The sequence below is a fragment of the Vigna umbellata genome, chromosome 8, assembly GCF_029865625.1.
Source record: "Vigna umbellata cultivar VRB3 chromosome 8, Vumbellata_1.0, whole genome shotgun sequence".
NCBI classification, from domain to species: domain Eukaryota; kingdom Viridiplantae; phylum Streptophyta; class Magnoliopsida; order Fabales; family Fabaceae; genus Vigna; species Vigna umbellata.
In genome coordinates this window covers 40,608,953-40,622,575 of record NC_142172.1, presented here as the reverse complement: position 1 = coordinate 40,622,575, position 13,623 = coordinate 40,608,953, and the positions used below count along the sequence as shown (strand labels likewise).

Genomic DNA, 13,623 nt, shown 5'->3' with positions numbered 1-13,623 from the left:
TTCACATAAACACGAAAAAAAACAAAATATCACAGAAATAGTGATTATTTTAGAAACAAGAGGCGTTGAAAATTAAAACTATATAGGTAGTAATTATATAGTAACTTTAAAATAGGTAGTAATTACATAGTAACGTTTTTAATATTTACTGTTTAAATAAAGTCAGTAATATAAATTTATTATTTCCTTCAACGAAGTAATACACCATGGAAGACCTTATTTCTAAAATAATGTGACTTCGTGATTAAGACGTTGAAAAAGTACTCAAATGTTCATTGTATTAAACTTGGTTTTCCAATTCTAGCAAGTCAACTTTATTATTTGGCAAAAGATGTTTTTCACTTCACGGTACTCTTAAATGTTGATCACTAATTACTTTAAATATCATAACTGTTACGGTAATAGGATCAAATTTTACTTAAAATAACTAGTTACATGTTCCAATATGCTATTTTTTCTTCATTCCAGTTACATACTTAAAATAACTGTTAAAGATATTTTATCTCAATAGTACTTTTATCTATGTTTATAGTTTTTTTTCAAAGGATTTTTATTATAGTTGGTCATATTAAAACTTAATTTTGTTTTAATTTGATTACTGATATATTTAAATTAATTAGATAATTAGTTTATTTTAATAGAGATTCATCGATCTATTTCATATTTAGATTATCAATTATATTATTTCAATCGGTATAGTTCGCTTAGTATATATAATACATAGATCTTAAGCCTTAAGCTTGAATAAAAACCACAAATGAAAAAGGTTTATTTCCACTTGGCTCACCTTTAAAAATATGATCATTGGCGAGGATGAGTATGTTATCGTGAACTATGTTAACACCTCACAAACTACGCTATTAATGTTGACACGGAATGCGAAATATTGCATGCCCTTTGTCATCGATAGTGTGAGATCTTATGGTTACAAGAGCACCACATGTACCCAAGATTTTCTATAAATAGGGACTAGATGGTCTGACATTTTCATTATTTTTGCTCACATTCATTTAGGCTCTACTCGATTTCAGATTATTTCCACTTAAGGTAATTAATAATGTTTGTCATTGACATATCTTTAGAAGACAAATTTGTAGACTCATCCAACAAGACAAATTACTCGCTCTGAGTTCCTCTAAAAGGACCTTTGATCAACGAGTAAACGTTTCACCTAGTGAGTAAACATCTCACCCAGCAAGTTGAGCACTGAAACAAAATGCAGATTTATTTGCTTAATGAGAGTAGACTCACCCAACGAGATCTCATCCCTTAACTTTCTGTCAGACTCGAGTTTGACTTTTGTTCTCATTGAACAAGTCGACCTCCCTTTAATGTTTCTCAAACTCAATTTTGGTACTCGCCCAACAAAAAGAAATCTTGCTCTACACTTTTAGATAGTACAATACATTCACAAACATCATCTCATGCTTTCTTTAACACTATAACATATAAATTTTAGTTTATTTATTTCATGATAAGCCATGTAAACCAATTTAAGGTTAGATTAAAAAACTTTGCATCTTAACATCAAATTCTACGTGTATCGCAAATCTCACATTTAAACATATTCACTCACCAAACCAATTTACTCCAAATGTGATTCAATAATCAAAATCAACATACCAATATACCAACCAACCGCAACACAATTCAAAGTACAAGAAATCGAAATTAACTTTCCTTATCTTGACTGAACAACCCTTGGTCTCAAAGATGTTCCCTATAGTTCTATATAATATAGGAAAATCTAATTTGTTAGAAAACTCTAATTAAAAATATAAACATATCATTATAATTATGTAGCAATAAAGATTTACCAAGAACACGAGTCATGTGCATAGTCCTAGAGTCTACATGCAGTGTAAAATACTTCAAAACAACATATACAATACTTACTTTTTTTTTATAGAATGAACACATATAATTCTTTGTCACGATTAATTCTATTGTATTTGATCTTTAAATCTAAACAAAAAAAAATATAGATAAAAATTTGAGAAAAATAACAATGGAAAGTTTATAAAAAAAATTAAAATAATTTGTAATTTTATAAAAATAAACTTCAGTTTAGTAACCATATATTTTATAATGTAACCGTTTATAATTAAAATATTATAATGTTTCTTAAAATCACCACTATCATTAAACTATTTTATAAGTTGTCACGTATTAAGGTTACATAACTTCATATTATCACTCATTCTATATAAAATATTTGATATTTATTCATTTTTTGTAAAATTTAAAATATTAATTTTATTTTAAAATATTTTCTATGAATTGTACAAATTAAGAGATCACTAAAAAAATTAGTGAACATCGGATGTTCAATTACATATTGGAATAAGATATTAGTTAAAAGAAAGACAATTTATTTATCTCTCATATTTTTAACCAATCTAAAACACGGATTACATACCTTATGAAATTTTGATGATAAAACACACGCCATCATTTTCCCATGTACTTAAAATATTCACATGAGCAATGGATACATTAATTAAGTTTATTTTCCATAAATAATATATTATACATCAATTAGAAAAAATCTTAAATATAATTTTTAAATAATATAATGGTTGTTGTATATGCTATTTCACAATCATTTAATAAAATAGATTTATTAATTTGAGCATTTTAATTATATTCATATTAATTTGCACCCAGACTTATTTTCATAATTCTAATAGTCATGGGTTTTATTCAACACCAATCCATAAAGGACAGATATAAAAATACAAAAATATTTATAAGTAAAAATAAGAATGAAAAACAGATTAGAAATGAAAAGGTTAAAGAGTGTAATCATGGCATCTACTTATATATTTTTAACTGTGAATAATGTGAATACATTCATCAAGTAGATGAATTAGACCTTTTGGTGCAGTGATGTAGCAGGGAAACATTTTTTATGGTAAATTGTGTGTTCTCAATCAACAACACATCTTCACACTAATGATTATTATTATTATTATCAAAATATAAGCCAAGCATGATTAAATTTGCATGTTATGTGACTGTCTTAATAGTGTAATTTAACATTTTGGGTTTACAACATTTTCTTGATCATAGAAAGAAAAACACTAAATTTTGCAAAAATATACATTCATATTTTAAACCCAATGAATTTCTATAATTAGTACAGATTTATGTTATAAGGATTGAATCAGACTTTAATAGAAAAAATGATGGACTAGAATCTAAATTTATTTGAACTATAAGATGGTTTAGAAGTAAAATTCTGTTTTACAATTTTTTAAGAAAATATTATTTTAATTATTTCAAATAATAAAATATATTTTTTATTTTCTTTAAATTTTTATTATTTTTAAATGACATTATTATGTATTATTTAATCTTGAAATTAATTATCATGAAATATTTAACTTTTATGTGTAGTTTGAATTTCAAATTCTTATAAATAGAATTTATTAAACTATGATATTATATTTTTTTAACTTTATTTTTTATATAATTTAATTATTAATATTATTGTATTAATGTCAACTCAACCTCCTATTATTTTCGTGTCTTATCTAATTCAAAGATAAAGTTGAATTTAAAATATAATTTCCAATCATTCAAAGAAAATTTGGAACTGATGTTACAATACATAGTAAAAAAACTTATTAAATTTTATAATAATCATTGTACAAATTATCTAAATAAAATTGATAAGAGCATTAAAGTACAAGTTCATTAGTAATATGTAAAAACTGAACTACAAAACAATTTATCCTATTTGAGACAATCTTTCATAGATATGGAAAAGGTGTGCATTTAAATAAAAAAATCGAAGTTATATTTAATGTTTATTAATCAGAAATAACAAAGTGTCCAAAATTAACTGGCACTGCATAAAGAATGCAATAAGTTAAATGGCAAATTTTGGTTGGTTGGGGTCCCTCATCACTCACAAGGTTGATTGAAATTTGTTTCCATAGTTCACATTCTTCATTTCATTCACAACAATTGTTCCCTTCACCCCAAATGTAATTCAAATGCATTTTACTGTTATATATATAAACTCTAAAATTTTATTATGTGTACAATTTTGTACTATTACATATTTTCAAAATTCATATGTAATTTTTTATTTATTTTTTAATTATTTGTCGAAATAAATAAAACTTTGCTTTGTTCTTTAAGTCATACGCATTTGTATTTCAGTTAATAAAAAACACAATAAAATATTTACCATTTAAAAAGAAATTACAAATGAGGATAAAAATAGATTAAATATTTTAAAAAATATATACTGAGTGTTGAAATTGGTATCTAAGGTACCGATATGATTGTATTTATTGTGTTAAAGAGGAAATGAAAATTTGAAGTAATTATTTATAGAAACCTAAAGTACCACGGTGTGTGGTACCTACCATATCATATCATATAATTTCATGTATACACAAGCATGCCTTTGACTAAGCTAGCTATTTTAATGTTTTGTATTTATGTGTAAGAGTGGTCAAATGTGTTATCATCATTCAGTGAAAGAAATACTGTTACAAGCTTTCTAGCTGCTGCAATAAGATCAAATGCCTTAAAGAGATTCCACTCAACTTTCCCCTATTGCTTTTATACACTGTTTAAATTACACAGATTAATAGTTCTCTAATGTTACCCCAAAACTTTAACATAATTAATTCTTTTCTAAAACACTTTTGTTAATGTTAGAAAACTAACACTTTCAAGAATAATTTATTTAAATTGATCCACAAAATTAAGATTAATTAATTTAAATAATATTAACCTATGCTATAATTTTTTAAGGATTTAATCACTACATTATTTTGAATTTGAATTTACGTTTCAAAAATAATTATCAGACAAACCATCAAAATCTTGACTATTTTAATTTTATTAAGACGCATGAAATTGAAATCTCATAAGCCAACACATTTCCAAGATTGTGTAAGTACGTGTAAGTAAGAAACACTATTATTATTATTTGTATTGTTTGGTATTATTCAACATTTGTAATCTAAAGTGAAATTGTACTCCAAACATCTTCACTACAATCATCGTCACTGATATGCAGTAGATAAATTGTCCATTACACATTAACTAAACACATCATTAAAATATTTGTCACATTTATATTTAAAAATACAAGAATAATGTTATGACGATATTTTTAAATATAGCATTATTTAAAAATTGAATGACAATATAAAGAAATACAATAAAATATATACAAATTAAAACAATATACAAAATAAGGTGGGCCCTTAATAAATATAAAATAAAGAAGGTTTGAGTTACTTCTTGGACCCGTGTCCAATTACCCCTTTTATTCAATCAATATCTAATTTTTTCTATTCTAAGTTGATTATTATTCTTCCTAACCTAACAAATCATATATAATAATCTAACTTTGCATCTACCACAAATTAAGCATCTTATTTACCTAAAACAAAATATGCATAGTCATGCCAAACAATTTCAAAGGAAAATTCGATGAGTTTTTTCGTCATTGCTTTCTCGTGATCCTCTGCATGCTCCAATGGCGAATGACAAATGGCAACCATTGAAGCAATAGAAACAGTGATATTAACGGTACCAAATCACGCGTAATACATACAATTGCATGCATTTTTGTTTTCTTCGGGTAAGAAGACAAAATAAATAAATAATTCATAGCAGCAATAAAAAGACACCAGTAATTCAATGAATTGCATTTTGAGTAATTTAATGAATTGCATTTTGTTTTACTCAAAGAAACTATGAAAGAGAAAACAAAGTCGATAAAAACTGAGTCACACATTCATGGCTACAAGCTTTATTAATTCCATTTATTTGAGTTAATTAAGATTTATTGCATTATTAAATGTTAATATAGAATGAGTTAAAATAATCATCCATTGATGTCATTAAAATTACTTGCTCATGCATTTATTAGTCATCAAATATTTGTTCCACACAGTAAAGTTTCCTGGTATAAGCTGTTTACTATTTTAAATTTATGGTTGATATTTAATACTTCATTTAAAATTAAAGAATTAAAATATTTATTTTAACTATATTCAGAACCGATTCAGAAACTTTTAAGCTGAAAACAACAAAAGATGCTGCATGAACCATTCCTAGTGGTAGGGTTAATCAAAGGCACGTTGAAGGGCAGGAATCGATCTTAATGACTGCAAAACCGTGTCAGGTTGGAAAAAAAACAATTCCATCCTCATCAAATTAATTTAAGTTAGAATAAATATTATATTGACTAAAAATAAAATAAATTTATAATATATATGTTAGACTAAAACTCAACTTATAGATTGTTTTTGTAAAATTAAATTACACTTAAAATTTAGTTTTTAATAATTAAAAATATCTATTGTTAAATCAAAGAGAATTAATTCTAAGTGTCTTCAAAATACACATCCATTTAAAAAAGTAACTTACTTTATAAAAAATAAAATAGTATTTAAGTGAGTTTATTAAAGTAATGGTGATGTGGCAGACTCTCAAAACAAAAGTAATGTTGGGCCCAGAAAACTCACTCGCATTTTGACCAAAAAACGGGGTTTTGCCCCTCCATGTTAGAGTCACGTCACTTTCCACGATCTCGCGCGAGAGCGTTTTTGACTGCGTTAGGGCAGGGGGCAGCACCGTTCGGGCAGCTTCATTTTTCTTTTTCTATCCATCTATTTTACACTCTCACTCCACGCCTCACTCAAAAAAGATAACAATCTTACACTCTCACCAGCTGACAGAGATAGAGAGAGAAAGAGAAACAGTATCTGTGTTTTCCTTTCCAAGATAGCTAGAGCGAAAGTGGAAAAAAAAAAGTTTTTTATTTTTTCATATACTTGAAGAGAAGGGAAAATGTTTTGATTCTTTTAGTTTTTGAGAGCTTGTTTTGTGTTTCTGGGTTTGAGTCTCTGGAGTTGTCGAAAATTGGCGTATTTTGGTGAGATCGGGGTGTGGGTGTAGTGTGGCTGGTGGTAATGGCGGAGATTTGAGAGTTAGGGTTTGAGTTCATTTGAGTTTGTATTTATAGTGGTGGTGGCGGAAGAGTGCTGGGGTGTTTTTGTGATGGTGTATTGGTGTGGGAGGTCTTGTTTGGATCTGAAGTTATTGAGTACATAGGTTGATGGAGAGAAAGTTGATGGATTTGAGTTTCATTTGTTGGATATTGTTGATTCATCCACTATGCCTGATTTCTGCTAACATGGAAGGTTTGTAATGCTTGCATGGAGTCAAATTATTCTTTGTTTGATGATTTATTTATGCCTCGTTAAACAAAACCCGAAAGAGGGAGCTGTTTTCAAGCTTCTTTGGACTTTTGATTCTTGCTTCCTTGATTTTATTTAGTTTGGTAAAGAAGATTCCTTTCTTTTTTTGTTTCCTTCTTGGATATGAAGGGGTTTGTGTATTCATGAAGGAGACTCGTCTTGTTTTGGCACTACTCTCTTTGGGTGTTTAATCCATCTTCATTCCCTTAGCTAAGTGACCCTATGGAATCTTTTTTGTCACTGTTTATTTTTGGTATAACAAATCTTCAAAGATTTTTCTCCTCTTAATTGATGAGTGCCATTTTACGACAATGCCTTCTTGCTGGCCCTCTCTTCCCAATTCAAATTAAGTATTGAATTATTACTTCTATGCGTAGTAACAGTATTTATCACGGAATGTGCCCGACCTTTTTGACCTTTATGATTACGTTCACCTCTCTGGTCAATAAAGTCTTAGTTATAATCTACTAGACAGTTTAGAATATATTCTGTGTTATAATCTACCAAACTGACCGAAACGTGTCTGTGTGTGCTGTCTTATTGCGTTAACTCGTGAACTCCTCAATGTTTTTGAGTAGTGTTTTTTGAGCTTTAAAGTGTTTTGCTCCAATCAATAAGATATGTTTTTGAAGTGTGCTTTTTTGGGCGCTCATGTGCCTGTCGTGTGTTGTATTGATATGTGAATTTCTGTATTTTTTAATCCTGTTTTTGTGCTTGAAATGTATTGCTAAATCTATGTGATATGTTCTTGAAGTGTATTTTTATGCACACTCGAGTGCCTGTTAGGTTGTATTAACTAGTGAATTTCTCTGTATTTTTCAATCCTGATTTTGCGCTTTGAAGTGCATTGCTCCAACTCGAACCTAACGCCTATTGCTCCAATCTGTCTACATGCTATCTTATTGCAATGTAATTCCTATGCGCATGTTTGTGCCTGTCCCGATTGTATTTTTCAATCAGGATTTTTGTGTTTGAAGTGTATTTCTCCAACCTATATGGTATGCTCTTGAAGTGTAATTTTTTGTTTACAGGAGTTTGTCGTGTTGCATTAATTAGTGATTGAAGTGTGTTCAATCCTGTTATTTTTGTGTGCGTGACGTGTATTAGTTCAAACTCTGTGGTATAATATTTTTCTTTTGTGCAAATTTCTAACTACATTATCATGCAACTTTACTACTGGAAAAAATCATCTGTGTGGATTTGACACATGTTTATTTTGAACTTTAAAGTACCTGATTGCATGCGCTCGTGCTTTGAAACAGGAGATGCTTTGCATAGTCTGAGGACTAATTTACAGGACCCTAACAATGTTTTGCAAAGTTGGGATCCTACACTCGTCAATCCATGTACATGGTTTCATGTGACATGCAACAATGATAATAGTGTTATCAGAGTGTAAGCTGCTCGTTCCTTGATATCTGTCACATATCTGTCACATATATGTTAATTTTGTCTGAACAGTTTCTGTTAACTGAGGACGACTTCTCTAATGGTTGCTTTTGATCTTTACTTTGTTCTGATGTCAGTGATCTGGGGAATGCTGCTTTGTCTGGTCAACTTGTTCCACAGCTTGGTCAGCTCAAGAATTTGCAGTATTTGTATGTTATCACTTGATTTGATGTTCCAATGATTTTTTATTCTTTTGTAATTTAATTTTGAATGGGCCTTGTTAGTGAAGTGACAACTTTGACTTAACTTTCCTTGTTTAATTTGGACATGTGATTATAAATTATTGAATGTGATTCTCAAGTTGGTTCATGATGTAATGGGGTAGTGGTTATTTGAATCTTCAATATCCAGCTGGATGGTCATGTTGTGTGTTGGCAATAATATGTGGTTTCTGTTCCTTTTCATCTGGTTTTTATAATTCTTTTAGACTGCTAGACTTGGTAATGATGCTTATTTGTGTGCTGCCCCATCCTCACTTAAAATTATCTGTCTTGTTTCAATGGAGTGATTATTCATATGAATATTACTTCGGGGAACATGGTGTTCTAATGTTTAAGTTTGCTATGCAAGTCAACCTAATGGATAGTTTTTTATCTGTTAGGGAAACATGAGAAAACAATAACTTGTTTTACCTTAACTCTATCCTTTACTTATGCAGAATATGGGGTGCTCCTGAATCTAATTATTGAATTTCCACGAAATATTTAGTTTTTTTGACAGATGCTTATTTTACTAATATTGATTTAAGTATTCTTTTATCTTCGTAACTTTTTGATATAAATTGTTTTTCATAATAGGGAACTGTACAGCAATAACATTACTGGCCCTATCCCAAGTGACCTGGGGAATCTTACTAACCTGGTGAGCTTGGATCTGTACCTAAACCGTTTCACTGGCCCAATCCCAGATTCATTGGGCAAGTTGTCAAAATTGCGTTTCCTGTGAGTATAGATTCTGAATTTTTTATTATGTAAACAGCTGTTTTTGTTTTTCTTCTGTTGAAGGGTAAAAGATTGATCTGGTGTTTGCAATCTTGTGGATTTTAATATCCGTATGGTTCTTAATTCTTTTCTCCTGTTATGTCTAAGGATAGCCGGCTTAACAACAACAGCTTGTCAGGTCCTATTCCCATGTCGCTGACTAATATTACTGCTCTCCAAGTTCTGTAAGTGCCACTAATACGCCATGTATTTCTCTCTTTTTTATTTCTATGTGGTGCTTATGTTTTGCCCTCAATTTGTGTCACGTGTAGGGATTTGTCTAATAATCATCTATCAGGAGTGGTTCCCGATAATGGCTCCTTCTCATTATTCACTCCTATCAGGTCTCGTACTGAAAATTGTGTTGTTGTCATATTGGTTTTGATATGTAAGTTTTTTCTGAACGTGCTTCCTGTCTCAGTTTTGCAAATAACTTGGATCTATGTGGACCCGTTACTGGGCACCCCTGTCCTGGCTCTCCTCCATTTTCTCCTCCTCCTCCTTTTGTTCCTCCACCTCCAATTTCTGCCCCAGGTAATCTTCCTTCTGTTGCAATTGATCTTTTAGTTGTAAAGGTGATTTTACAAAACTTATGGTGATGGCTGTTTCAATTTTTTATTATAATAAAGGTGTCTTATATTTGCTGACCATCATACAGACGCACCTGTGTAGATGAATATTTTTAGTCATGCTATGGGACTGAATTTGTTTTTTTCACTTGTGGTGTTTAAGATCTCTTCCAGTTCTCTGGAAAAGATTCTAGCATTTTATGTAAACATGTGGAGTTTTGAAGATTAAATTCTTTATTGGCCCAATTTGGAATTGAAAATCATTGGTCAGTCATATCTTGTAATATCCTCTAGATTTGGTTGTATTGCTGCTCCTACGTGGTTTATATTTATATACTAATGTTTATGTTAAACATAAAGATAGAAGAAACAGTGATGATCCAACCTTCCTCTATATCTAATTTCAGGAGGTAATAGTGCCACTGGAGCAATAGCTGGAGGAGTTGCTGCTGGTGCTGCTCTATTGTTTGCTGCACCTGCAATTGCATTTGCCTGGTGGCGTAGAAGGAAACCACAAGAATTTTTCTTTGATGTGCCTGGTGAGCCATACTTGAACAGTGAGTGTAACAGTTTCTGAACTTGTTTAAAGAATATAATTTGACTTGATTGCGTATGTTTGCAGCTGAAGAGGATCCTGAAGTTCATCTAGGACAGCTTAAAAGGTTCTCTCTACGAGAACTGCAAGTGGCAACAGATACTTTCAGCAATAAGAACATTCTCGGGAGGGGAGGATTTGGTAAGGTGTACAAAGGACGGTTGGCAGATGGTTCATTAGTGGCTGTGAAACGGTTGAAAGAGGAACGCACACCTGGTGGGGAGCTTCAGTTTCAGACCGAAGTAGAGATGATTAGCATGGCTGTGCATAGAAATCTCCTTCGACTACGTGGGTTTTGTATGACACCAACAGAAAGGCTACTTGTTTATCCCTACATGGCTAACGGAAGTGTTGCCTCATGCTTAAGAGGTAGATCTTCTGTTTCATTTTTTTTAGCTGTTGTTCAAGTCCTTGATTCTCTTATTTCTTTCATTCCTTTCTTTGCCCCTCTCCCCCTCCCCATCTTGAATGGAACAGGGTTCTCATTGTCCTATTTACCATTTCCCCGTAGTTCTACTTTAGCATAAACTTATGAAAGTAGTATAGTTGTTGGGTGGTCAAGCCGTGGGATGTTCTATTGGGAATGGTGAAAAAATGGAACAAGTTATGCACTTTTTCTCCGTTAATTTGGTAAAAAATATACATTTACTCCCTGTGGTTTAAAAAGGAACCTGTAGCTGTAAAAGTCCTGAGGACTTCTTCAAGTCTAAAATCTTAACTGGTCTTAGCTATTCTCTTAACTTCTTAATGTCATCTACCCATTTAGAGTCTGGGATGTTGTCCATATTTATTTTATATTGTTTAACCAGGTGTTAGTTGTCATTAACTTAATTATTAAATTTATTATCCTTCAGCTTGGAAAAATATTCTCAATTTTATCATTTTAATAGGCCATTTATTGGGAAAGTTTATTCCTTAATTCCCATGCTCAAAGCAAAAAGAGATTATAGAGTAAAGATATAAAAAAATCTATGCTGTTTTATGGAAATTTTATTTTTTTAGCTTGATTGCCAAACTGGAAGAAATCCCAAGGTGTGCATAGTAGCACGCATTCTGTGCTTAAAGTAAATATCCTTGGCCCACCTTGTATTTTTAATCATTCAAATATTCTTTATTTTAGAGCGTCCTCCACATCAAGAACCCCTGGATTGGCCAACTAGGAAAAGAATAGCTTTGGGATCTGCAAGGGGTCTTTCATATTTGCATGATCACTGTGATCCAAAGATTATTCATCGCGATGTGAAAGCTGCAAACATATTGCTGGATGAAGAGTTTGAGGCTGTTGTAGGGGACTTTGGATTGGCCAAACTCATGGATTACAAGGACACCCATGTGACAACTGCTGTAAGGGGCACAATTGGGCACATAGCTCCTGAGTACCTATCCACTGGTAAATCTTCAGAGAAAACCGATGTTTTTGGTTATGGTATCATGCTTCTGGAGCTGATCACTGGACAGAGAGCTTTTGACCTTGCTCGGCTTGCAAATGACGACGATGTTATGCTGCTTGATTGGGTATGTTTAGCGTGAAAGTATATGTTGTGTTTCTGTTATTATTTATCACGCAGTTACTTTCATGCAGCTCATGAATAGCCGGAGTACCAGTTATTGTTATATTTATTGTTAGGAAGAATGATTGTGTCCATCTATGATGTGCATAAGATATGTGTATTGCATATGATATATATCTGACATGCAAATATGGTTAAAACTTATAAAACAATAAATATATAATACTGCAAATCCAAACTAAGATCACTATTCTTCTTCCAAGCACGATTCAGAATATTGACATTTCTTTATTCGGTAAAGTATGCATCTCAGCTAGGCAAAGGCAAGAATCACAAGTATTCGATTATATTTTGATTTCTGTTGTTACTTGTTTGACTAGTTGAGAATTATCTGCTTATGTATTTTCCAAAACAAGCTTTCTTCCTTGTTTAAAAGTACCCTTTTCTGTAATGTAATGTATGTAAATCTAATACAGCTGAATATTTTCACAGGTAAAAGGACTCCTGAAGGAGAAAAAGCTTGAAATGTTGGTTGATCCTGATCTACAAAACAATTACATAGAAGCTGAGGTAGAACAATTAATCCAGGTTGCACTGCTCTGCACACAAGGTTCCCCTATGGACCGACCAAAGATGTCAGAAGTGGTGAGAATGCTTGAAGGTGATGGGTTGGCAGAGAGATGGGATGAGTGGCAAAAGGTGGAAGTTCTCCGGCAGGAGGTGGAGCTGGCCCCTCATCCCAATTCTGATTGGATTGTCGACTCGACTGAAAATCTGCATGCAGTTGAGTTATCTGGTCCAAGGTGACCTTGGCACAGTAGTAAATTAAGAAGAAAAAAAAGAAAAGAATGGATTTATTTATGACTTGTTTTTTAGCTATAAGTTTTCTTTCCATTTTCCTTTTTGGTTCTTTCAAGTTCCATATCCTCTTGATTAATCTCATGTAAGTCCGCTGCATTATATTCATTTACATTTGTGCATAGGGGTCGCTTTGTCAAGTTGCAATTTGTATCATCTGCTGTATTTGATGAAGTGATTTTTACTTAGATGAAACAATGGCCACTTAATCTTTTTGTACACCCTTCTTTCATATTCCTTCAATCTATAGCTTATATACCCTATCTCAGCTCATCCATGTTTTGAATGATTGTACTAGTAGTCCTAAAAGCCCCGGGAGTTGCATTTTATTCAGATCGTTCTTGTTGAAAACCTATGTTGAATGTGGATTTCGTTAAAGTTTTTCACCAAATTATGCAAATAGTAACATTGACAAAAATTTGAAGC

General features: G+C 31.4%; 1 protein-coding gene across 1 annotated transcript; it reads left to right on the top strand.

Annotated features, from left to right (window-relative positions):
* Positions 1-6,662: 6,662 nt before the first annotated feature.
* On the top strand, positions 6,663-13,416 carry LOC148194694 (somatic embryogenesis receptor kinase 2-like). Its single transcript, XM_088097373.1, has 11 exons — positions 6,663-7,178; positions 8,498-8,630; positions 8,762-8,833; positions 9,482-9,625; positions 9,778-9,849; positions 9,937-10,008; positions 10,086-10,198; positions 10,641-10,772; positions 10,856-11,197; positions 11,949-12,343; positions 12,832-13,416. Exons 1-11 carry the CDS (start codon positions 7,094-7,096, stop codon positions 13,144-13,146), a joined length of 1,875 nt encoding a protein of 624 aa, XP_087953499.1. The 5' UTR covers positions 6,663-7,093; the 3' UTR covers positions 13,147-13,416.
* The last annotated feature ends 207 nt before the right edge of the window (positions 13,417-13,623 follow it).